This window comes from Schistocerca piceifrons, chromosome 6, assembly GCF_021461385.2.
Source record: "Schistocerca piceifrons isolate TAMUIC-IGC-003096 chromosome 6, iqSchPice1.1, whole genome shotgun sequence".
Taxonomy (NCBI): Eukaryota; Metazoa; Arthropoda; class Insecta; order Orthoptera; family Acrididae; genus Schistocerca; species Schistocerca piceifrons.
Window position 1 is genome coordinate 160,940,781 of NC_060143.1, and position 20,129 is coordinate 160,960,909.

Sequence of the window (20,129 nt, forward strand, 5' to 3'; positions counted from 1 at the left end):
TTACAGATATGTGAAGCTACTCTTGAATACATTACTTTCTCAAAAATTTTGGATAAAGCTGTTAGAAGGGAGATTGGACGGTAATTGTTGACATCAGATCTATCCCCCTTTTTATGCAAAGGTATAACAATAGCATATTTCAGTCTATCAGGGAAAATGCCCTGTTCCAGAGAGCTATTACACAGGTGGCTGAGAATCTTACTTATCTGTTGAGAACAAGCTTTTAGTATTTTGCTGGAAATGCCATCAATTCCATGTGAGTTTTTGCTTTTAAGCAAGTTTATTATTTTCCTAATTTCAGAGGGAGAAGTGGGTGAGATTTCAATTGTATCAAATTGCATAGGTATGGCCTCTTCCATTAACAGCCTAGCATCTTCTAATGAACACCTGGATCCTACTATATCCACAACATTTAGAAAATGATTATTAAAAATATTTTCAACTTCTGACTTTTTGTTCGTAAAGCTTTCATTCAATTTGGTGGTAATACTGTCTTCCTCTGCTCTTGGTTGACCTGTTTCTCTTTTAATAATATTCCAAATTGTTTTAATTTTATTATCAGAGTTGCTGATTTCAGACATGATACACATACTCCTGGATTTTTTAATAACTTTTCTTAATATAACACAGTAGTTTTTATAATTTTTGATAGTTTCTGGGTCACTACTCTTTCTTGCTGTCAGATACATTTCGCTTTTCCGGTTACAAGATATTTTTATACCCTTAGTAAGCCATGGTTTGTTACAAGGTTTCTTACGAGTATATTTAACTATTTTCTTGGGGAAGCAGTTTTCAAATGCATTTACAAAAATGTCATGAAATAAATTATATTTTAAATTGGCATCAGGTTCACGGTACACCTCATCCCAGTCTAACTGCTGTAGGCTTTCCCTGAAATTTGCAATTGTTAAATTGTTGACTGAACGTACTACTTTGGAGGACTGTTTAGTATTGCTGAATGGAGCTATGTCATATATTGTAACTAGCTGTGCACCATGATCAGAAAGACCATTCTCAACAGGCTGAGCATTTACCTGGTTAAACTTATCTTGGTCTATAAAGAAGTTATCTATCAGTGAGCTGCTATCCTTTACCACCCGAGTAGGAAAATCAATAATGGGTGTCAAATTGAAAGAACCGAGTAATACTTCAAGGTCATTTTTCCTATTACCCTCTTTCAGAGAATCTACATTGAAGTCCCCACAAATAATAATTTGCTTCCCCCTGTCTGACAGATAGCACAACAAGGAGTCCAAATTTTTCAGAAATAGATGAAAATTTCCTGATGGGGACCTATATACAGTTACAATTATAAATGTGCCTTTATTTAATTTAAGCTCACAGGCACATGCTTCTATATGTTTCTCTACACAAAACTTTTTTGTTTCTATACTTTTTGCACAATGATAAATTTTGACATATATGGCAACTCCTCCTTTCTCCATATTTTCTCTCATTACATGTGCAGAGAGCTTCTAACCACTTACATTTACCTTATCCATATCGGTAACAATGTGATGCTCAGACAGGCATAGTATATCTGTTTCATTTTCAGCTTCTAAATCTTCTAAACAAACCAGAAGCTCATCTACTTTATTCTTTAAACTCCCAATATTTTGATGAAATATACTTACATTATTTTTAATTATACTTTTATGAGAACCTTTCCTTATTCTAACATTTGCAGTACTCTCCTGTCTGAGTTTCTCATTGTGCTTAGGCCTAGTTCCTATACCAGTGGTCACATGGTGTTCAGAGAGGCAGATTATGTCAACTGGGTTGGGTGACTTTAATTCATCAATCCAATTACCTAGGACTGAGATACAACTTGGAGGAGATGAAATTTCTGGTGATTGGTGAAAATTTATAATTGGTAGCTGTGATTGGTGATCCAATGTGCTAGAATTGTGCTGTTTAATTTCTTTCCTAAACTGAAGATTTGTTTCAATCCTGACCTCTCGTAGAACTTGACATCTTTCTGTCTTACCTATCCTAAAAAAGGTGCTGCTCCAACACCTGTAACCACTGGTATTTTACCATTCATGGCAGTGCCTCCCCCCCTTAAATTTCCTGCTATTACCCCAGCCAGTTTCCCCTTCCCTTTCCTGTTGAGATGTACGCCGTGCCTGGTATAGTCCCACCTACTGAGATAATCAACAGGAACCACACCAATATGAGCCTCCGCACCCGACCCAAGCAGCCGTTCCAACTCCAAATTAACTCTCCCAACAGAAGAGTTCAAATGAGGCCGGTCATGGCGTCTCAGGACAGATACAAATTCAACACTGGTGTGTCTCAATGCCGACGCAATCTTTACCAGGTCACACTCTATACTGTACCCAGGATCTCTGTCGATGCTGTTCCCTGGCCCTCCCACAATGACCACGGTGTCTTCCCTGGTAAATCCTTTACAGAGTTAACCTAAATCCTCTGTCACCTGATCCAGACTAGCACTTGGTTTGAAAAAATTTGTGACCTGGTATTCTGGTCCTAATTCCTCCTGCAGAAGTTGGCTTACACCTCTGGCATGAGAACTGCCTAACAACAAAACTTTCTTCCTTTTCGATGACTTTCCTACATTCTTTTTCAATTTCCTATTGAAAGTTTGTTGTGTCCTGTCTACACCTACCTCTGCTTGAGGCTCATCAGTTTCTAACTGAAGCAACAGGTCAAACTTATTTTTGACATTCACCACAAAACTGTCAGACTTAGTTCTAGGCCTGTTCCTTCTGCTACCTGTTGCCACTTCCCACCTCTCTTTGCCCTTCTCCCTCCTTAACCTGTCCAGATCTTCCCTAGCCTGATCTAGCTCAGCCTGAAGGGCAGCAATTTTCCCCTCCTGTTCCACTATCTTCCTATCTCTGCTGCAAATCCTACATAACCACTGATGAGCTTGATCCACTTTCCCAACACCCACGCTACTGCTGTCCCCCCAGTGAAAATAACTACTGCATCCATCACACCAAACCCCGGAACTAACAATTCTATGGCAAGTCAGGCACTTCTCACTCATGGCAAAAATAATACTTTAGCTAGAATAAATCAATTAAATTACCGAAAATCAAAAAAGACGTTACAAGAATTAAGCCTATTCACAAATATATATAAGCAAGTTTCTGATTTAAAATTCCGCTGTTTTTCTGAGATCTGTATAAAACAACGAAGGTATATGCTATTTATTATATATTTCACTCGATGGAATGAAAAAAAGGACAATTAAACGTGATACTTTAACTTTGATTCTCCAAAAACATTATGAGAATTAGGCCTATAAACAAATGTATACAGGCAATTTTCTGATATAAAGTTACGCTGTTTTTCTGAAATCTGTATTAAAATAATGAAGTTATACGCTATTTATGGTAGTTTACTTATTTGTTACCGAGAAACTAGTTAAATTACCGTGAAATAAGAAACAAACACGTTTACAAAATTTAAGCCTAAGCGCGACTTCGCGAAGTTACGATCTTTTCGTGTTTTCTGAAAAAATACGCAAAGAAAAGTCAAACCTTTAACAGCAAGACTAAACGATACACTAATGCACGTATTTAATTTGTTGTCGGCGTTAAACTAAATTATATTCCTGTCTAAATCACTTAACTTTCTGGAAATGGTTTCTGGCGTCACTTACTCGGCGGCAGTCAAACAAACGAGGCAATACCTATGCAATTTGATAAAATTAGAATTCAACCCTGCTCTCCTACTGAAATTAAGAAAATAATAAATTCACTCAAAAGTAAAAGCTCACACGGAATTGATGGCATTTCCAACAGAGTACTAAAATGTATGATTCTCAGCCACATATGTAGTAGCTCACTGAAACAGGGCATTTTTCGATATAGACTGAAATAAGCCATTGTTAAACTATCGCATAAAAAAGGGGATAGGTCTAATGCCAACAACTACTGTACAATCTCTCTTCTGACAGCTGTAGTGATTCGAGAATTTCTGTGTAAATTCTAGAACCACTCAGCCTTCTACCGTCTCGAACACATGATATTCTGGATATGAGTGTGGGATGGTAGAATCATACCTACTGAGTGTCACATGTTTGTGTGTGCAGGTTTAAAATCAGTCGTGGGAAGAAAGTAGATGCAGCAGTCAGATGGCACTGTCAAGTACCTGTCAGGCAATCCTTAGATGTTTTAGTGAGTGTGTAAGGAAGAATCCTGGAGTTTATATGCAGCTCTGTGCTTATTGTGTCATTGACTATTGTTATTAAAACAAGAACAGTTGAACAAAGTACGATTGTAGACTCTTGATGCAATCTTGTTAGAGGCAAGACTCATTTTATGATTCATGTTACGAAAGGTCATGGTATCTAAGCCAACTTCCTTTTAACTGTAATTCAGTTTGATTCTAATGTTCAACTGTACGAGAGACTTGCAGGAAGTTACATATTCATGTGGAAAGTGAGATTTTTATTGTGTATGGAGGTCAAATACATTGTTAGTTGACAATAAGTAAAGTTTGTATGTCTACCTACTTCATAAGTAGAAATAATCTAAAAATTCCTGTACCTAGCGTTATTCGATGGAGAAGAAGTCAAGAGGGTGTCCAGCAGCCAGCTATTCAGTAAAGAAGAGTGGTTGCAGATTCTAAGTAAGTCACCTCGTAAAGAAGTGGAAGGTGTTTTTGGGGAATAAGCCGATATAGCCCAGATCCACACTCACACTTTAGTTGTCAGAATGTTAGACAGCTCTACCCAAAATTCTTGAAAAAATAATGTATTCAAGAGTAGCATCACATATTTGTAAAAAATGAAGTACTAACAAATGCCAGTTTGATTTTCAGAAAGCTTTTTCAACAGAAAATGCTATATATGCTTCCACTGATCAAATATTAAATGCATTGAATAACTGAACATCGCCCATTGGGATATTTTGTGATCTGTCAAAGGTTTTTGACTGCGTGAATCGTGAAACTCTTGTAGATAAGCTTAAGTATTGTGGTATGAGTGGGACAGTGCACAAATGGTTTAATTCATATGTAATTGAAAGAATTCAGAAGGTTGAAATTAACAGTACAGATAGTCTGCAAAAATCAGCAGACCCCTCTAACTGGGGAAGCATCAAGAATGGTGCCCATAGCATTCAGTCTTGGACCCCTTATTGTTCTTAATACATATTAATGACTTGCCACTCTGTATTCATGAAGATGCAAAGCTAGTTCTTTTTGCTGATGGTACAAGTATAGTAATCACACCCAACAAATAAGAATCAGCTGAGGAAATTGTAAATAATGTCTTTCAGAAAATTATTTAGTGGTTCCTCTGCTAACAGACTCTCACTAAATTGTGAGAAAACACATTATATACCATTCTGTACAGTAAATGGCATAACACCATTGATGAAAATAGAATGTTCACAGCACCTTCACAATACATACATTCACTTATGAAATTTGCTATTAATAACCCATCCCAGCTCAAAAATGACAGCAAAGTGCATAGCTACAACACTAGAAGAAAGCATTATCTTTACTATTCTGGATTAAATCTGACTTTGGCACAAAAAGGGGGGAATTATGCTGCCACAAAAATCTTTAGTCATTTGCCAAACAGCACAAAAAGTCTGATGGACAGCCAACCAACATTTAAAAACAAGTTAAAAGAATTTATGAATGACAACACCTTCTACCCAATAGATGAATTTTTAGATATGAAGTAGTAACTGTAAAATAATAATAATAATAATAATAAAATAATAATTTTGTGTAAAGAACAAACTGTGCCAGTAGCCTGAACAACAGGGTACTGATGTATTAGAACATGCATTGATACTATGAAATGGTGCATTGATAATGGCTAGACACTAGCTGAAATCTAGATTTGGCGAATAAAACATGCAAGAAAAGGACAACTGATTACTACATTGTCATTTCATCCAAGTAGCAGTATAAAGAAGTGACCACTATCAAACAGGTTTTTATTGCTAATGCTGTTTATTAGGCAAAGTGCATTTGGTTCACACAGCAAAGTGCATTTGGTTCATTTTTTGGGATCCACCGAGTACACAAAACAGAATTAAATTTTAGGCATTCTGTGGATGACTGATAAAATTAGGAACTGTTGGTCATTGTGCCATATGTCTGAGCATAGAAAAAATAATGGCAAAGGAGGTGGGGTTGGGAAGGCACAGTTTTGGCAGTTGTTCCAGGTCACAGATCCATTTTGTATTGCTCTGAATGATTTCTTTACCAAAACTTATCACTTTCTCTGTTCTCTGCAGACATTCATATCAAAATTGGATTTATAAGATAGTGCCACATGTGGTTCTCCTCAGTTAATATCCTCTAAATAGTCTGGGTATATGTAATGAAATTTCAGAAACCTTTATAAACAAAAAGGCGCTAGGTTTGAGTCCTCTTCTGGCACACATTTTTAATGTGCCAGGAATTTTCAAATTGGCATACTCTATTGCAGAGTGAAAATTCATTCTGGGAACCCCTTTATATGTTTCTCATCTGAAGAACACTTCTGTTCTGTTTGTGATCTGCCATCACACATTTTCTTATTTTTGAATTAATTTGGGAGTATTTTAAAACGTTCTCAAGATGCAATAGAAAGAAACAACCTGTCCCACTGAAACTTTTCTGTTTTTCAGTGTAATCTCCCTGTACACCAGTGCACTTGGTCCAGTGATGTTCCGGTGCCTTGATCCCATCTTGAAAATTAGATTCTTTCAGGCCTACAAAATATCCATCAACTTCAGCTGTCACTTTATTTGAAGAGAACCTCCATACAGCGAGGAAAATTTGGAGCTTAGGAAAGAGATGGAAGTCTATTAGAACCAAATCAGGTGAATAAGATGGCTGTGGCAACAATTTGTATCTTTGTTCAATTATTTTTGCGTAAGCAATGACACCTGTCTGTAGGTGTGCATTGTTTTGATGAAAGGTGACTTCTTCCTTTTCAGTCGTGACCTTTTTTCCTCATTGCATTTGCTGTAATTGATCCAGAAGGTTAACGTAATTGCTAGGTCTATGGGAAGATAATCTATCAGCAGAATCCCTTTCACATCCAAGAAGACTGATGTCTTGAGCTTTTTAGCCAACTGCATTGCCTATGCTTTGTTGTTGTTGTTGGTGGTGGTAGTGGTGAATAAACATTTCCACTGCTTTGATGTTGTTTTGTCTCCGAGGTACAGTAGTGGACCCAGACTTCAGACGTGGTCACGGAGTGGTGCAAAACATGTTGTTGGTTGCTCTGGAAATGGGTCAAACATTCTTCACACATTTCCCTTCTGAGGCGTTTCAGATCCTGCATTAATAGTCATGGCACCCATCTAGTGACAATTTCTCATATCCAGTTCTACTGTTAAAGTGTAATGTTCCCATTCAGATGATATGCCTACAGCTTCATAAATTTCTTGCACTTTCAGTCAGTGATCCTCCTTGAATGTTGTATGCACTGTGGTAATAATTTCTGTTGTAGTGGCACATCTTGACTGACCACTATGCACATCATCATCTAAGCTGTCCTGACCAAATTTAAACTCATTTGTTCACTTGGAAACAGTTGAATATGAAGCAGCAGAGTCTCCCAGTTATGAAAAATTCTGCAAATTTCCTTTGCTTTTGTGCCGTTCTTTACAAAGTACTTAATCACTGCTCGAATCACAATTTTTTCCATCTTCTGAAATCACTACATGGGAAGAACAACAGAGGGATGTCCATACCACAGATCTAAACCCAGAGCACTGGCACATCACAAGTTTATTCATAAAAGATGACCTATTATTATGTGTTAACTTCATTGCATTAGTGCTGAAATTTAGCAAACTTTTCAAACTTCCCTCCTAATAGTTAACAATGATATGTTTTAGATATCATCATTTGTTTACGAGTACCTCAGTTTCCTTCCTTTGTTGTAGAAATAGGAATTGTATTTTGTTGACTTAATCTTTTTCAGTCTTATGCATTATATATTATGTATTGTACATTGGTATCAACTTTACTTTATTGTTTTCAGGCATCAAAATACCTTGACCCTGGATCTCTTTTCCAAGGAGAGACTGAAGAATCTTTAGCTAGAGTAGCTCAGTGTATTGAGTCTCTGCATATTTTTCGGTAGGTAGATTTAATGAATAACAATTTCTTTGATTTGATTAATTTTGGCAACAAGAGAGGCTTCAAATATAGTTAAAATACTGTTTTTTTTTTTTTAACTTGAACCATGGTTTTGAAGAATGTTATAACTATTTATGGTTTTGGCTATGAAACAGTAGATACAGTATGAAAGTGAGTAGTATCTTTTGATGAATCAACACTTTGTAGGAATAACACATAGATAAAGTATTGACTGTGTATATTTTGGAAACAAAAGCAACATATTTAGTACAATACCAATGAAAAGTGTAGAGCATATTTTGAGATAAAAATAAATCATTAAAAAAGAAGAATTTAGGTAGGGGTTATTGATTAGATGTTGATTTTAGAAGACTGGCAGGATGCAAGACAACTTACTGAACACTTCTCTGTAAAACAGACCTTGAAACAAGTAAGAAAAATAACTGAACACTTTTCCATAAAATAGACTTTGAAGCAAGTAGTGAACAACTGTCATGTCTTATTTCTCAAATCCAGATAGTATGGACTGAGAAGGCATCACCAGACAAATGATGACTTGATTGGAAGTGATTTTCCTATATAGGCATTATTTACCAGTGTGTGTGTGTGTGTGTGTGTGTGTGAGAGAGAGAGAGAGAGGTATGAAATTAATGAAGCATCTGGAGACACAACCCCATTTGATTACAGCTTCTGTCACATTGACACCTTGATTTCTGACCAATTGAGTGCAGTCAACCCGAGAAGGAATATGGTATCCTTCAGTGGAGTGTCTTGAGCACTATGCTGCCCTCTCTATACATGGACAGTTTTGTTAATGTTGATAATTTCAATGAGTTATTTACCTTCAGAACAGTATCATTCATGATTTTAAAGGCACCTTAACAGTGAAAATGGATGAAACTCCATAAGGGCGTTTACTGATGACCATCAACTGGCAGTGCACACAGGTTACAGGTTTTTGTCCTTTCAGCATTAAGGTGCATTTAAAATAATGAATGACAACATTCTGAAGGTAAATAATTCATTGAGGTTATAGATGTCACCCTTGTACAAGTGTAGTGACAAAAATAACTTCTTATTAGTGTAAATACAAGTAAAACAATAATGGAAATTTCTGGCTAGAAAAATATGCAAAAGGGAAAGGCAACAGTTTACACATAGAGGACTGGTATGTGGCACACTGCAACACTTAATAGAAAACAGTTAGCACTATCTTTCAAGCTGTTGCTCTTTTTCTATTAAGAGTACACACATTCACATATTCACAACCACACACACACACACACACACACACACACACACACACACACACACACTTGTGGTAGTTGTGAGACTGATTATTGAATATGGATTAGTGAAAGCAGTTGCCTTGGTAGATGGAGGTAGGGGAGAGTAAGGAATGACGCATGAGGCAAGGAGGGGGAAGGGAGGTCTTTCATCAGATGACTCACCAGCTGCATAACAAGAAGAAAGGAGTTCAGAGAATAGAAGATATAAGGGATAGAGAGGAAGGATGGGGTGAGGGGGAGGAAAGGAGAGAACAGAGTTGATGAAGAGGGATGTTATTGCTCTATATTATAGATGTCTTAGTCATAGGTGTGGGTGGGCTTATAGAGCCCATCAGCTCAGATTCTATGTAGCCTCCGATTCTATGTAGCCTTTGTGTAATCGAGACTGATTATAAATGCCATCTTCGTAATTGATTGTAAATGCCATTTGCATGATTCAGCAAAACCCACAAATCGTTTGCACTATCCATTACTTTAGAGGACCACCTGCACTATAAATTCTTGTCATCTTCTGTGTAGTAGCTGGAGACCCAATGGGACACTGTTCAGTGGCAGCTCCTCGTGCATGTCAAGCATTCAGTTTACTATCTGATTTAACCCCCCCATGACCCATGGACCTTGCCGTTGGTGGAGAGGCTTGCGTGCCTCAGCGATACAGATAGCCGTACTGTAGGTGCAACCACAACAGAGGGGTATCTGTTGAGAGGCCAGACAAACATGTGGTTCCTGAAGAGGGGCAGCAGCCTTTTCAGTAGTTGCAAGGGCAACAGTCTGGATGATTGACTGATCTGGCCTTGTAACAATAACCAAAACAGCCTTGCTGTGCTGGTACTGCGAACGGTTGAAAGCAAGGGGAAACAACGGCCGTAATTTTTCCCGAGGGCATGCAGCTTTACTGTATGATTAAATGATGATGCCGTTCTCTTGGGTAAAATATTCCGGAGGTAAAATAGTCCCCCATTCGGATCTCCGGGCGGGGACTACTCAAGAGGACATCGTTATCAGGAGAAAGAAAACTGGCGTTCTACGGATCGGAGTGTGGAATGTCAGGTCCCTTAATCGGGCAGGTAGGTTAGGAAATTTAAAAAGGGAAATGGATAGGTTAAAGTTAGATGTAGTGGGAATTAGTGAAGTTCGGTGGCAGGAGGAACAAGACTTCTGGTCAGGTGACTACAGGGTTACAAACACAAAATCAAATAGGGGTCATACAGGAGTAGGTTTAATAATGAATAGGAAAATAGGAATGCGGGTAAACTACTACAAACAGCATAGTGAACGCATTATTGTGGCCAAGATAGATACGAAGCCCACACCTACTACAGTAGTACAAGTTTATATGCCAACTAGCTCTGCAGATGACGAAGAAATTGAAGAAATGTATGATGAAATAAAAGAAATTATTCAGATAGTGAAGGGTGATGAAAATTTAATAGTCATGGGTGACTGGAATTCGGCAGTAGGAAAAGGGAGAGAAGGAAACGTAGTAGGTGAATATGGATTGGGGCTAAGAAGTGAAAGAGGAAGCCGCCTGCTAGAATTTTGCGCAGAGCACAACTTAATCATAGGTAACACTTGGTTTAAGAATCATGAAAGAAGGTTGTATACATGGAAGAACCCTGGAGATACTAATAGGTATCAGATAGATTATATAATGGTAAGACAGAGATTTAGGAACCAGGTTTTAAATTGTAAGACATTTCCAGGGGCAGATGTGGACTCTGACCACAATCTATTGGTTATGACCTGTAGATTAAAACTGAAAAAACTGCAAAAAGGTGGGAATTTAAGGAGATGGGACCTGAATAAACTGAAAGATCCAGAGGTTGTACAGAGTTTCAGGGAGAGCGTAAGGGAACAATTGACAGGAATGGGGGAAATAAATACAGTAGAAGAAGAATGGGTAGCTTTGAGGGATGAAGTAGTGAAGGCAGCAGAGGATCAAGTAGGTAAAAAGACGAAGGCTAGTAGAAATCCTTGGGTAACAGAAGAAATACTGAATTTAATTGATGAAAGTAGAAAATATAAAAATGCAGAAAATGAAGCAGGCAAAAAGGAATACAAACGTCTCAAAAATGAGATCAACAGGAAGTGCAAAATGGCTAAGCAGGGATGGCTAGAGGACAAATGTAAGGATGTAGAGGCTTATCTCACTAGGGGTAAGATAGATACTGCCTACAGGAAAATTAAAGAGACCTTTGGAGATAAGAGAACCACTTGCATGAACATCAAGAGCTCAGATGGAAACCCAGTTCTAAGCAAAGAAAGGAAAGCAGAAAGGTGGAAGGAGTATACAGAGGGTCTATACAAGGGCGATGTACTTGAGGACAATATTATGGAAATGGAAGAGGATGTAGATGAAGATGAAATGGGAGATACATTACTGCGTGAAGTGTTTGACAGAGCACTGAAAGACCTGAGTCGAAACAAGGCCCCCGGAGTAGACAACATTCCATTGGAACTACTGATGGCCTTGGGAGAGCCATTCCTGACAAAACTGTACCATCTGGTGAGCAAGATGTATGAAACAGGCGAAATACCCTCAGACTTCAAGAAGAATATAATAATTCCAATCCCAAAGAAAGCAGGTGTTGACAGATGTGAAAATTACCGAACAATCAGTTTAATAAGCCACAGCTGCAAAATACTAACACGAATTCTTTACAGACAAATGGAAAAACTGGTTGAAGCCGGCCTCGGGGAAGATCAGTTTGCATTCCGTAGAAATACTGGAACATGTGAGGCAATACTGACCTTACGACTTATCTTAGAAGAAAGATTAAGGAAAGGCAAACCTACGTTTCTAGTATTTGTAGACTTAGAGAAATCTTTTGACAATGTTGACTGGAATACTCTCTTTCAAATTCTAAAAGTGGCAGGGGTAAAATACAGGGAGCGAAAGGCTATTTACAATTTGTACAGAAACCAGATGGCAGTTATAAGAGTCGAGGGACATGAAAGGGAAGCAGTGGTTGGGAAGGGAGTAAGACAGGGTTGTAGCCTCTCCCAGATGTTATTCAATCTGTACATTGAGAAAGCAGTAAAGGAAACAAAAGAAAAATTCAGAGTAGGTATTAAAATCCATGGAGAAGAAATAAAAACTTTGAGGTTCGCCGATGACATTGTAATTCTGTCAGAGACAGCAAAGGACTTGGAAGAGCTGTTGAATGGAATGGACAGTGTCTTGAAAGGAGGATATAAGATGAACATCAACAAAAGCAAAACGAGGATAGTGGAATGTAGTCAAATTAAGTTGGGTGATGCTGAGGGAATTAGATTAGGAAATGAGACACTTAAAGTAGTAAATGAGTTTTGCTATTTGGGGAGGAAAATAACTGATGATGGTCGAAGTGGAGAGGATATAAAATGTAAACTGGCAGTGGCAAGGAAAGCGTTTCTGAAGAAGATAAATTTGTTTACATCGAGTATAGATTTAAGTGTCAGGAAGTCATTTCTGAAAGTATTTGCATGGAGTGTAGCCATGTATGGATGTGAAACATGGACGATAAATATTTTGGACAAGAAGAGAATAGAAGCTTTTGAAATGTGGTGCTACAGAAGAATGCTGAAGATTAGATGGGTAGATCACATAACTAATGAGGAAGTATTGAATAGGATTGGGGAGAAGAGAAGTTTGTGGCACAACTTGACCAGAAGAAGGGATCGGTTGGTAGGACATGTTCTGAGGCATCAAGGGATCACCAATTTAGTATTGGAGGGCAGCGTGGACGGTAAAAATTGTAGAGGGAGACCAAGAGATGAATACACTAAGCAGTTCAGAAGGATGTAGGTTGCAGTAGGTGCTGGGAGATGAAGAAGCTTGCACAGGATAGAGTAGCATGGAGAGCTGCATCAAACCAGCGTCAGGACTGAAGACTACAACAACAACTACATCTGATTTAAAATTTTGGCCATTCAATACATTATATCTTTCACCAATTGCCCATAGTCAACACACTTATTCGTTATCTGTGCAAAGCAAGACCTTGTATCAGTTGGTATGGAGGAAAAGTGAATCCTCACATAGAGATTAAGTGTTATACCACTACAGATGCTACAGAGGGTGAGTATATTTCTAAACCCATCATCATCCAAAAGAAAAAATACCTTGTATTACCTTTTGTCAGCAGTGCTGTTACATACCATTTTACACGGATGGGCCTATGTTATGGTCAACATTTGTTGCTACTTGGTTTTCACAATCTGTGTTCTCAAGATATACATACCAATCAAGTTCTGCATCTATTATGTGGTGAAACATATGACCTTGAAAGCTCTGGTCTAAATGAGACTTAAAACTATGGAATTTCTATTCTGTTATGATTCCCCGAGTACACTGAATGCGTCCAGTGCATGTACCCAACAGGAGTTAGACCTTCCATCAAAAATACTTTCCTTCACCTAAAATTTCAAGAAAATTTTTGGCATGGACAAAGATGTTTGGAGATTTGTAACAGTAAACTTGTAGTTGCAGCAACCAATAAAGCAATAAAGCCTGAAACATCACTCCTGTGGCAGAAAGTGATGTTTCCTTACATGTGCTATTGAGCAAAGGTCCACACATCAATGTGAAAAAGAGAATGTCTGAAAGAATGGAAAACAAAATGCAGCTTATGAAGCAATTACTATCTCCGAGCTTCTGCAAAGGAATGAAATCATGTGAGTTATCTTTGGTTTGGGCAGTATCCTCTGATATATGGTTTCCTTCTCAAGTGCGAAAACCAACCAATGTTGGAAAAATGTATATATTTTCCTAATGAGAGGTTTGAGTGCAAATTTGTCACCTTTGTTGTTTTATTTTTGATTAGTTTTTTTTCTTTAAGTAATTTATTAATTACAAATCTGGAAGTGTTAGTGTCGGGAAGGTAATGATTACTCTGTCATTCAACGTTAGATGGAAGGATAGCAACAAAGCATTGGATGATACAAGGATCATCTTGCAACCAATGGATTCTTGAGAAATAATTTGTAAACATTGTTTATTCCATTGCAAAAAAACTTATAAAAATAATAGCATTGGTCATAAGAGGTTTGAAATCATTTATTACAGCAAATCGATTTCAATCAATGTGTGACCTCCTTCATTGTAAATATTAGACTCTTGAAGACTCATCTATTAAATCCACATATAATAACTTCAACGTGGTGTCAATACAGAAGAACATAGCAGCCAATGAACAAATTTATTGAATGTACATTTAGGTGCCTTGTGGTTGTGTGCATGAATGTGTGTACTTCTGCTGGAGAAAGAGCAAGACCTCGAGAGCTAGTAACATACTGTTTCTGTTGCTTGTTTCTGTGCACTACACATCAGTCAGCTATAGTTGAATGGTTGCCTTTCCTTTATTTTAAATATTATCCATCTTGGCATATCCATTATTGTTAAATTTAGAACTGTGTGTTAGAACCATCTCATAGTGTTCACTGAACTCCAATAGTCATTCAGCTCCACTGTTCACATTTGCCAATCAAAATTTGCCAACACATTTTGAATTGTCATGGCACACAGGCAATAATGTCTCTCATTATCATTATATTAACATCTTATTACTCCTAGTAATTTTCTTCTTGGTCTTACATATCTTTGATTTCTTCTTCACAACAAAGCTATTGAAAAATTTCTGGCCTATCAGATAATGTAGTAAAGAATCTGGAAACATTATCTCCTAGGCTGGCATGGCTGTGTGATATGTATAAAATCCACAGTGAAGGCAGGTGTAATTAAACAATTCAGAATCAATACAGACAAAATTATAGTCAGTTTGCATTTTCTCTTGTTGTTTACAAAAGTACATTAACAGACCACTGTCCTCTTAATGCTATTGTTATGCCATAATTAGACAACTATCAACTTTTTATGTAATGGTACATTTTATGAAATAATTGACAGAATAGCTTTGGGTTATCCATTGTCTCTGGCAGTGGCTAATTTTTCATAACACACATTACATTCAACACTTCTTCATATGTCTGGCTACTTTTGTTATGTTAACAGCACTTATGATCTGGCCCCATGGTACCTTCACCTGTTCAATGATAATATGATCAGTACACATACTAATATCAAGTTTACCAATGAGATGGAAAGAGAAGGAAAATTACCATTTTTAGATGCTTTGCTTGAACTAAAATCAGACGAGTGCCTCAGCTACTCAGGTTACCAGAAATGGACACATATGACTTATATCTCACTACACAAAGCTTTCATTGTCCAGTCCAAAACAGAGCAATTGTAAGCACACTGAAACATTGAGCAAGAACTGTTTCTGACAAGCACCACGTGGATTTTGAGACCAGATATCTGAAAAAGGTGCTATTGAAAAATGCCTGTAATGAACAAGGTAATAAGTTAGTTTTGTTTAGTGGACAAGAGAGAGACACCATTTAATGTGCCCCAGGTAGCAACAAGAAAACAGTTATCCAGACATGTATCCACACTACTTGGTTCCACCATACCAAGAGTCACTGACATTGTACTGACAGTTCTTACAAGGGTGCCATTAGTGTGACAATAATTGGTGGAGAGTGGTAGAGCTTGAGGATGATCCAGTAAAGAGATCCTGGTGAGGTGGAAACATGTAGCTTGTCATAAATAGTATGACTGTTGCAGACAGTGCAGAAATGAGCTTTGTCAGATGGGCCATGGATGCTGTCTGTGTAATTCAGGAGTGAGAGGGACTTGCACACTGGTGGACGGACCACAAGCACAGTGGAATCAGTTCCAGCATAGAGAACTTGGATGAGATGTACAGTGGACACTCAGGCATGGCTTAGAGCAAATTACTGCACTGGGATGAAGGAATTGCCAATTTAGGGACCAGCAGGATGCAGTTGGCTTTTGGCCAGAACAATTCCCAATGAAAAGTGATGCTGAGCATCCAGGCAGCATCCTTTATACTGCCCAGCTAAAGGATACTGCCATTATGTTCAGGGACCATGTGATCTGCAGAGAAAGAATTGGTGCTCACAATGGCAGCTCCCATTGAGGTGTCTCTCATGCCACTAGTGGAAAAGCTGGTGCCATGTTTTACTGTGGCAACTGCGGAACGTGCAGTTGACAACAACTTGGCATGCTTGTGTTATTCTCATACTCTTTTTCTGCAATCTCTTGAAATGACGCTGTGATTGGCTGGAAATTCAGCAGCCCATACTACATGTCTGTGTGTGCAGCAGTTGGATTCCAGGCAAATAACAGCATCCTTTCTCCGTTAAGAAAAGGTGGTGAAGGGAGGTTGAAGCCAGTGTTGCTCTCTCTGGGAGGAGGTACCCTGTCACCAGAGTCAACATGGAGGCAACGCTTTATCATTGATGGCCACCCAATATGCAGTGATGACGGTGGACCAATGAGGTGTGTGATGTGACTCTGACACAGTCAACAGATATGGCTGTCATGATCAAGGACCTAAAAAACAACTGACGTGTCATTATGAAAGGAAGCAAGCCATCACCAGGAGACGACAGGATTAAGAGTGGCCCAGAGTTGTGCCTTGGAACATGATTTCATGAGGACCCCACCATATGCTCAAAGCGAAGACCAACAAAAGGAATAGAAAACATGAATGATGGCTCATCCGAGGGCAATATTGCAGGAGATGAAAAAGAAGGAATGGAAGAAGGAAGTGACACAGAAAACAAAGTCATTGAAATGGAAGATTTGATGTCAGTGTCAAAAGTGCCAATAGTGGGAGGCTCATCAACCCCAGAGCCAGTGCCAGACAAAACTGTGCTGGCAAGGAATGAAGGAGGGGGGGGGGGGGGGCAGGGGCAGTGGAGGGGACCATGCTGGCAGTGGATGGGCCGGGTTTGCTGTGGAGGGCCCAGTCTGGCAGCAAAGGAAATCATGCCGGCAGCTGAGGAGACCACGCCAGCAGCCAAGGAGGCCCTGCAGTGGCCAAGTAGGCCATGCCAATGATTGTAGACTCGTCAAAACCCTCAAGTGGTGTCAGGGCAGTGGATGAGGGGGCATCTCTACTGATGTCTGAATTCACAATGGTCCAGCTGCGAAGGAGCCAGCGACAATAGGTAGGTCTGCCAGAATTGACAGAACCTTTATCAAATGGCCCGGCTCCATCTAGTATGTCATCGACAGGGCCAGCATCAGCAGGGTTGGTGTTGACAGATGACAGGCCAATGGGACATTGCCAGGATACCAGCAGACTCAGCTGAAAGGTGATAGGCAAGTGGATGTAGGCTGAGAGCCGACAGACTTGGTGGGCTGATGGTGGGACATCAGCAGGGTATTGATGAGCGCTACCAGGAGCAACAGTGATGGTGATGCTTATGGTGATGAGAGGAAGGACTGTTGTAGAAACAAGGGGCGTCATGCAGGTTAACATCTGTAGAAGTTCATTGTACCATTGCATGCACAGTAGCAGCAGCACCTGTACCAGGACACTCAGTAGCATTGAGACCCTACTGCTGCTCCAGGCAGCAAGAAATAATGAACCTTATTCAGCCTCATAAACTGGAGACAGTGTCACAGTTATTCAAATGTGAATCAGCACTACCTGTTCCATCCCTCCCATAGTCACTGATGTTGCACTGAGAGAATATGTACTAGGGTGACAGTGGTGCAGCTGTAATCAATAGAAATTGGTAGACCTCAAGGAGAGTCCAGAAGAGAGATCTAGGTGAGGCAGAAGCTCCTTGCCAGTCATAGATAGCATAGCTGCTGTGGACATGGAAAGAGATAAGCTCCATCGGATGGGCCACAGACACCAGTGTGGCTGTCATAATCCAATAGTAAGAGTGACTCGTGCCTTGATAGACAGGCTGTGGGTGTGCCCGGCATTAGGCCCACTGTGTAGAAAATAGATAAGACACAGAGTGAACACTTGGATGTGGTTGGGAATGAACGACTGCACTGGGATGAAGAGAGTGCTAATTGATGAACTTTCTGGATACAGCCAATACCTGTCTTGGAGCAACTCCTGATGCAAGTGGTGCAGAATGGCCAGGTGGTATTGTTTATAGCCAATGAGCAATAGGATTCTGCCATGACTTTCTGTGAGCATGTGACCTACAGAGGAAGAATTGATGCCCACAATGGCAGTGCTGTGACACTTGACATCACTAATGTGAAGCGGATGCCACATGTTACCATGACAGCTATTGCAGACGTAGTTGACAATAATTTGGTGTGCTTATGTTATTGTCTTACTCCTTTTCTGCGATCCCTGCAGTGGCTTGGTGAGGAGCCCAAAATGTGGGAGCCTGCAATACACGTCTGTGTTAGCGCTAGTTGGATCCCAGGTAGAAACACTTCCCCTTCCCCCATAAGAAAAGTGAAATGTGGTAGGGAGTTGGTGTTGAATAGAAAGGTACAGAGCCATAATGAATTTATTAACGTTTGTAAAAACATGGATGAATTTATATTTTAAAAGCAAAAAATCCAAGAATAACATTAACAAATTGCCTCCAGAACTGAAAATACTGAATTTCAATAACACAACTAACAGCAAACACCTCAAAACAGTGACAGTATAAAATCACTTCCTTTTAGTAAATAATATTAAATGAAGTGAAAATACGTTTACATTACAAACAGCAAAACATATCATTGAATGAATATGTCACAAAAATCAGCCATCGGCTATTGCCAGTGAATATCAAAACTCCATTGCCTTTGAAGTAGCCAAAATGACTGACAAATGTGGTTCAAATTTATGATGACAGAGGCAGTCAGAGGCAAAGCCAGTAGCAATAATTCCTCCTTATCTGTTAACATAGGACAGCGGTTGCTGCTACCACAGTACTGGATACCTTCATTAAAGATGTTACTCATGGTACACAGGCATCTTTAACTAGACCACAGTTAACAAGAGATACAATCACCTATCATGTAACACAGACAACTTGTTAATTATTTAGTAAAAATTAAACATACTACAAATGCAGAAAAGTATAAATGTTATGCAAGAAACCGTGACTTGACTACTGAGGCATAAAATTTTTCTTTAGTCTTTTTTTATTTTTATTTTTGGTAGATTCAAACAATTTAGTAAACAGCTGAAGCTCATGATACTAGCCAACAGGTAACTATAGACATGCCTCAGAAATAACAATAAATTAAACAATTTTCACTGACCATAAAGTACAATTCATAAATCAGTAGAATTACATCTGCATTCTATACCCATAGATTCTAAAATCAGTTTTGGATAGTGACAGCCACAATCCCACACACATTTACAGAACTGAACTCAAGTAGTACCAGGGAAAACATTCATAAATTACACACATATATATATATAACAATGGGCAACCAGGATATGGAGTCAAAATAGTCACCACGTGACACCAAGTGACATGCACACTAATCTACATCTACATCTACATTTATACTCCGCAAGCCACCCAACGGTGTGTGGCAGAGGGCACTTTACGTGCCACGGTCATTACCTCCCTTTTCTGTTCCAGTCACGTATGGTTCGCGGGAAGAACGACTGTCTGAAAGCCTCCGTACATGCTCGAATCTTTCTAATTTTACATTCGTGATCTCCTCGGGAGGTATAAGTAGGGGGAAGCAATATATTCGATACCTCATCTAGAAACGCACCCTCTCAAAACCTGGCGAGCAAGCTACACCGCGATGCAGAGCGCCTCTCTTGCAGAGTCTGCCACTTGAGTTTGCTAAACATCTCCGTAACGCTATCACGGTTACCAAATAACCCTGTGACGAAACGCGCCACTCTTCTTTGGATCTTCTCTATCTCCTCCGTCAACCCGATCTGGTACAGATCCCACCCTGATGAGCAATACTCAAGTATAGGT

At 39.1% G+C, this 20,129-nt stretch overlaps 1 protein-coding gene across 1 annotated transcript in view; it reads left to right on the plus strand.

The window, feature by feature from the left end:
* The window catches only part of LOC124803207 (dynein beta chain, ciliary-like), a 187,069-nt gene that overhangs the window by 145,535 nt on the left and 21,405 nt on the right, over positions 1-20,129 (plus strand). The window contains exon 6 of the mRNA XM_047264388.1: positions 7,973-8,070. Within this exon, the coding sequence (XP_047120344.1) occupies positions 7,973-8,070 (98 nt within the window). The remainder of the gene's footprint in view (positions 1-7,972; positions 8,071-20,129) is intronic.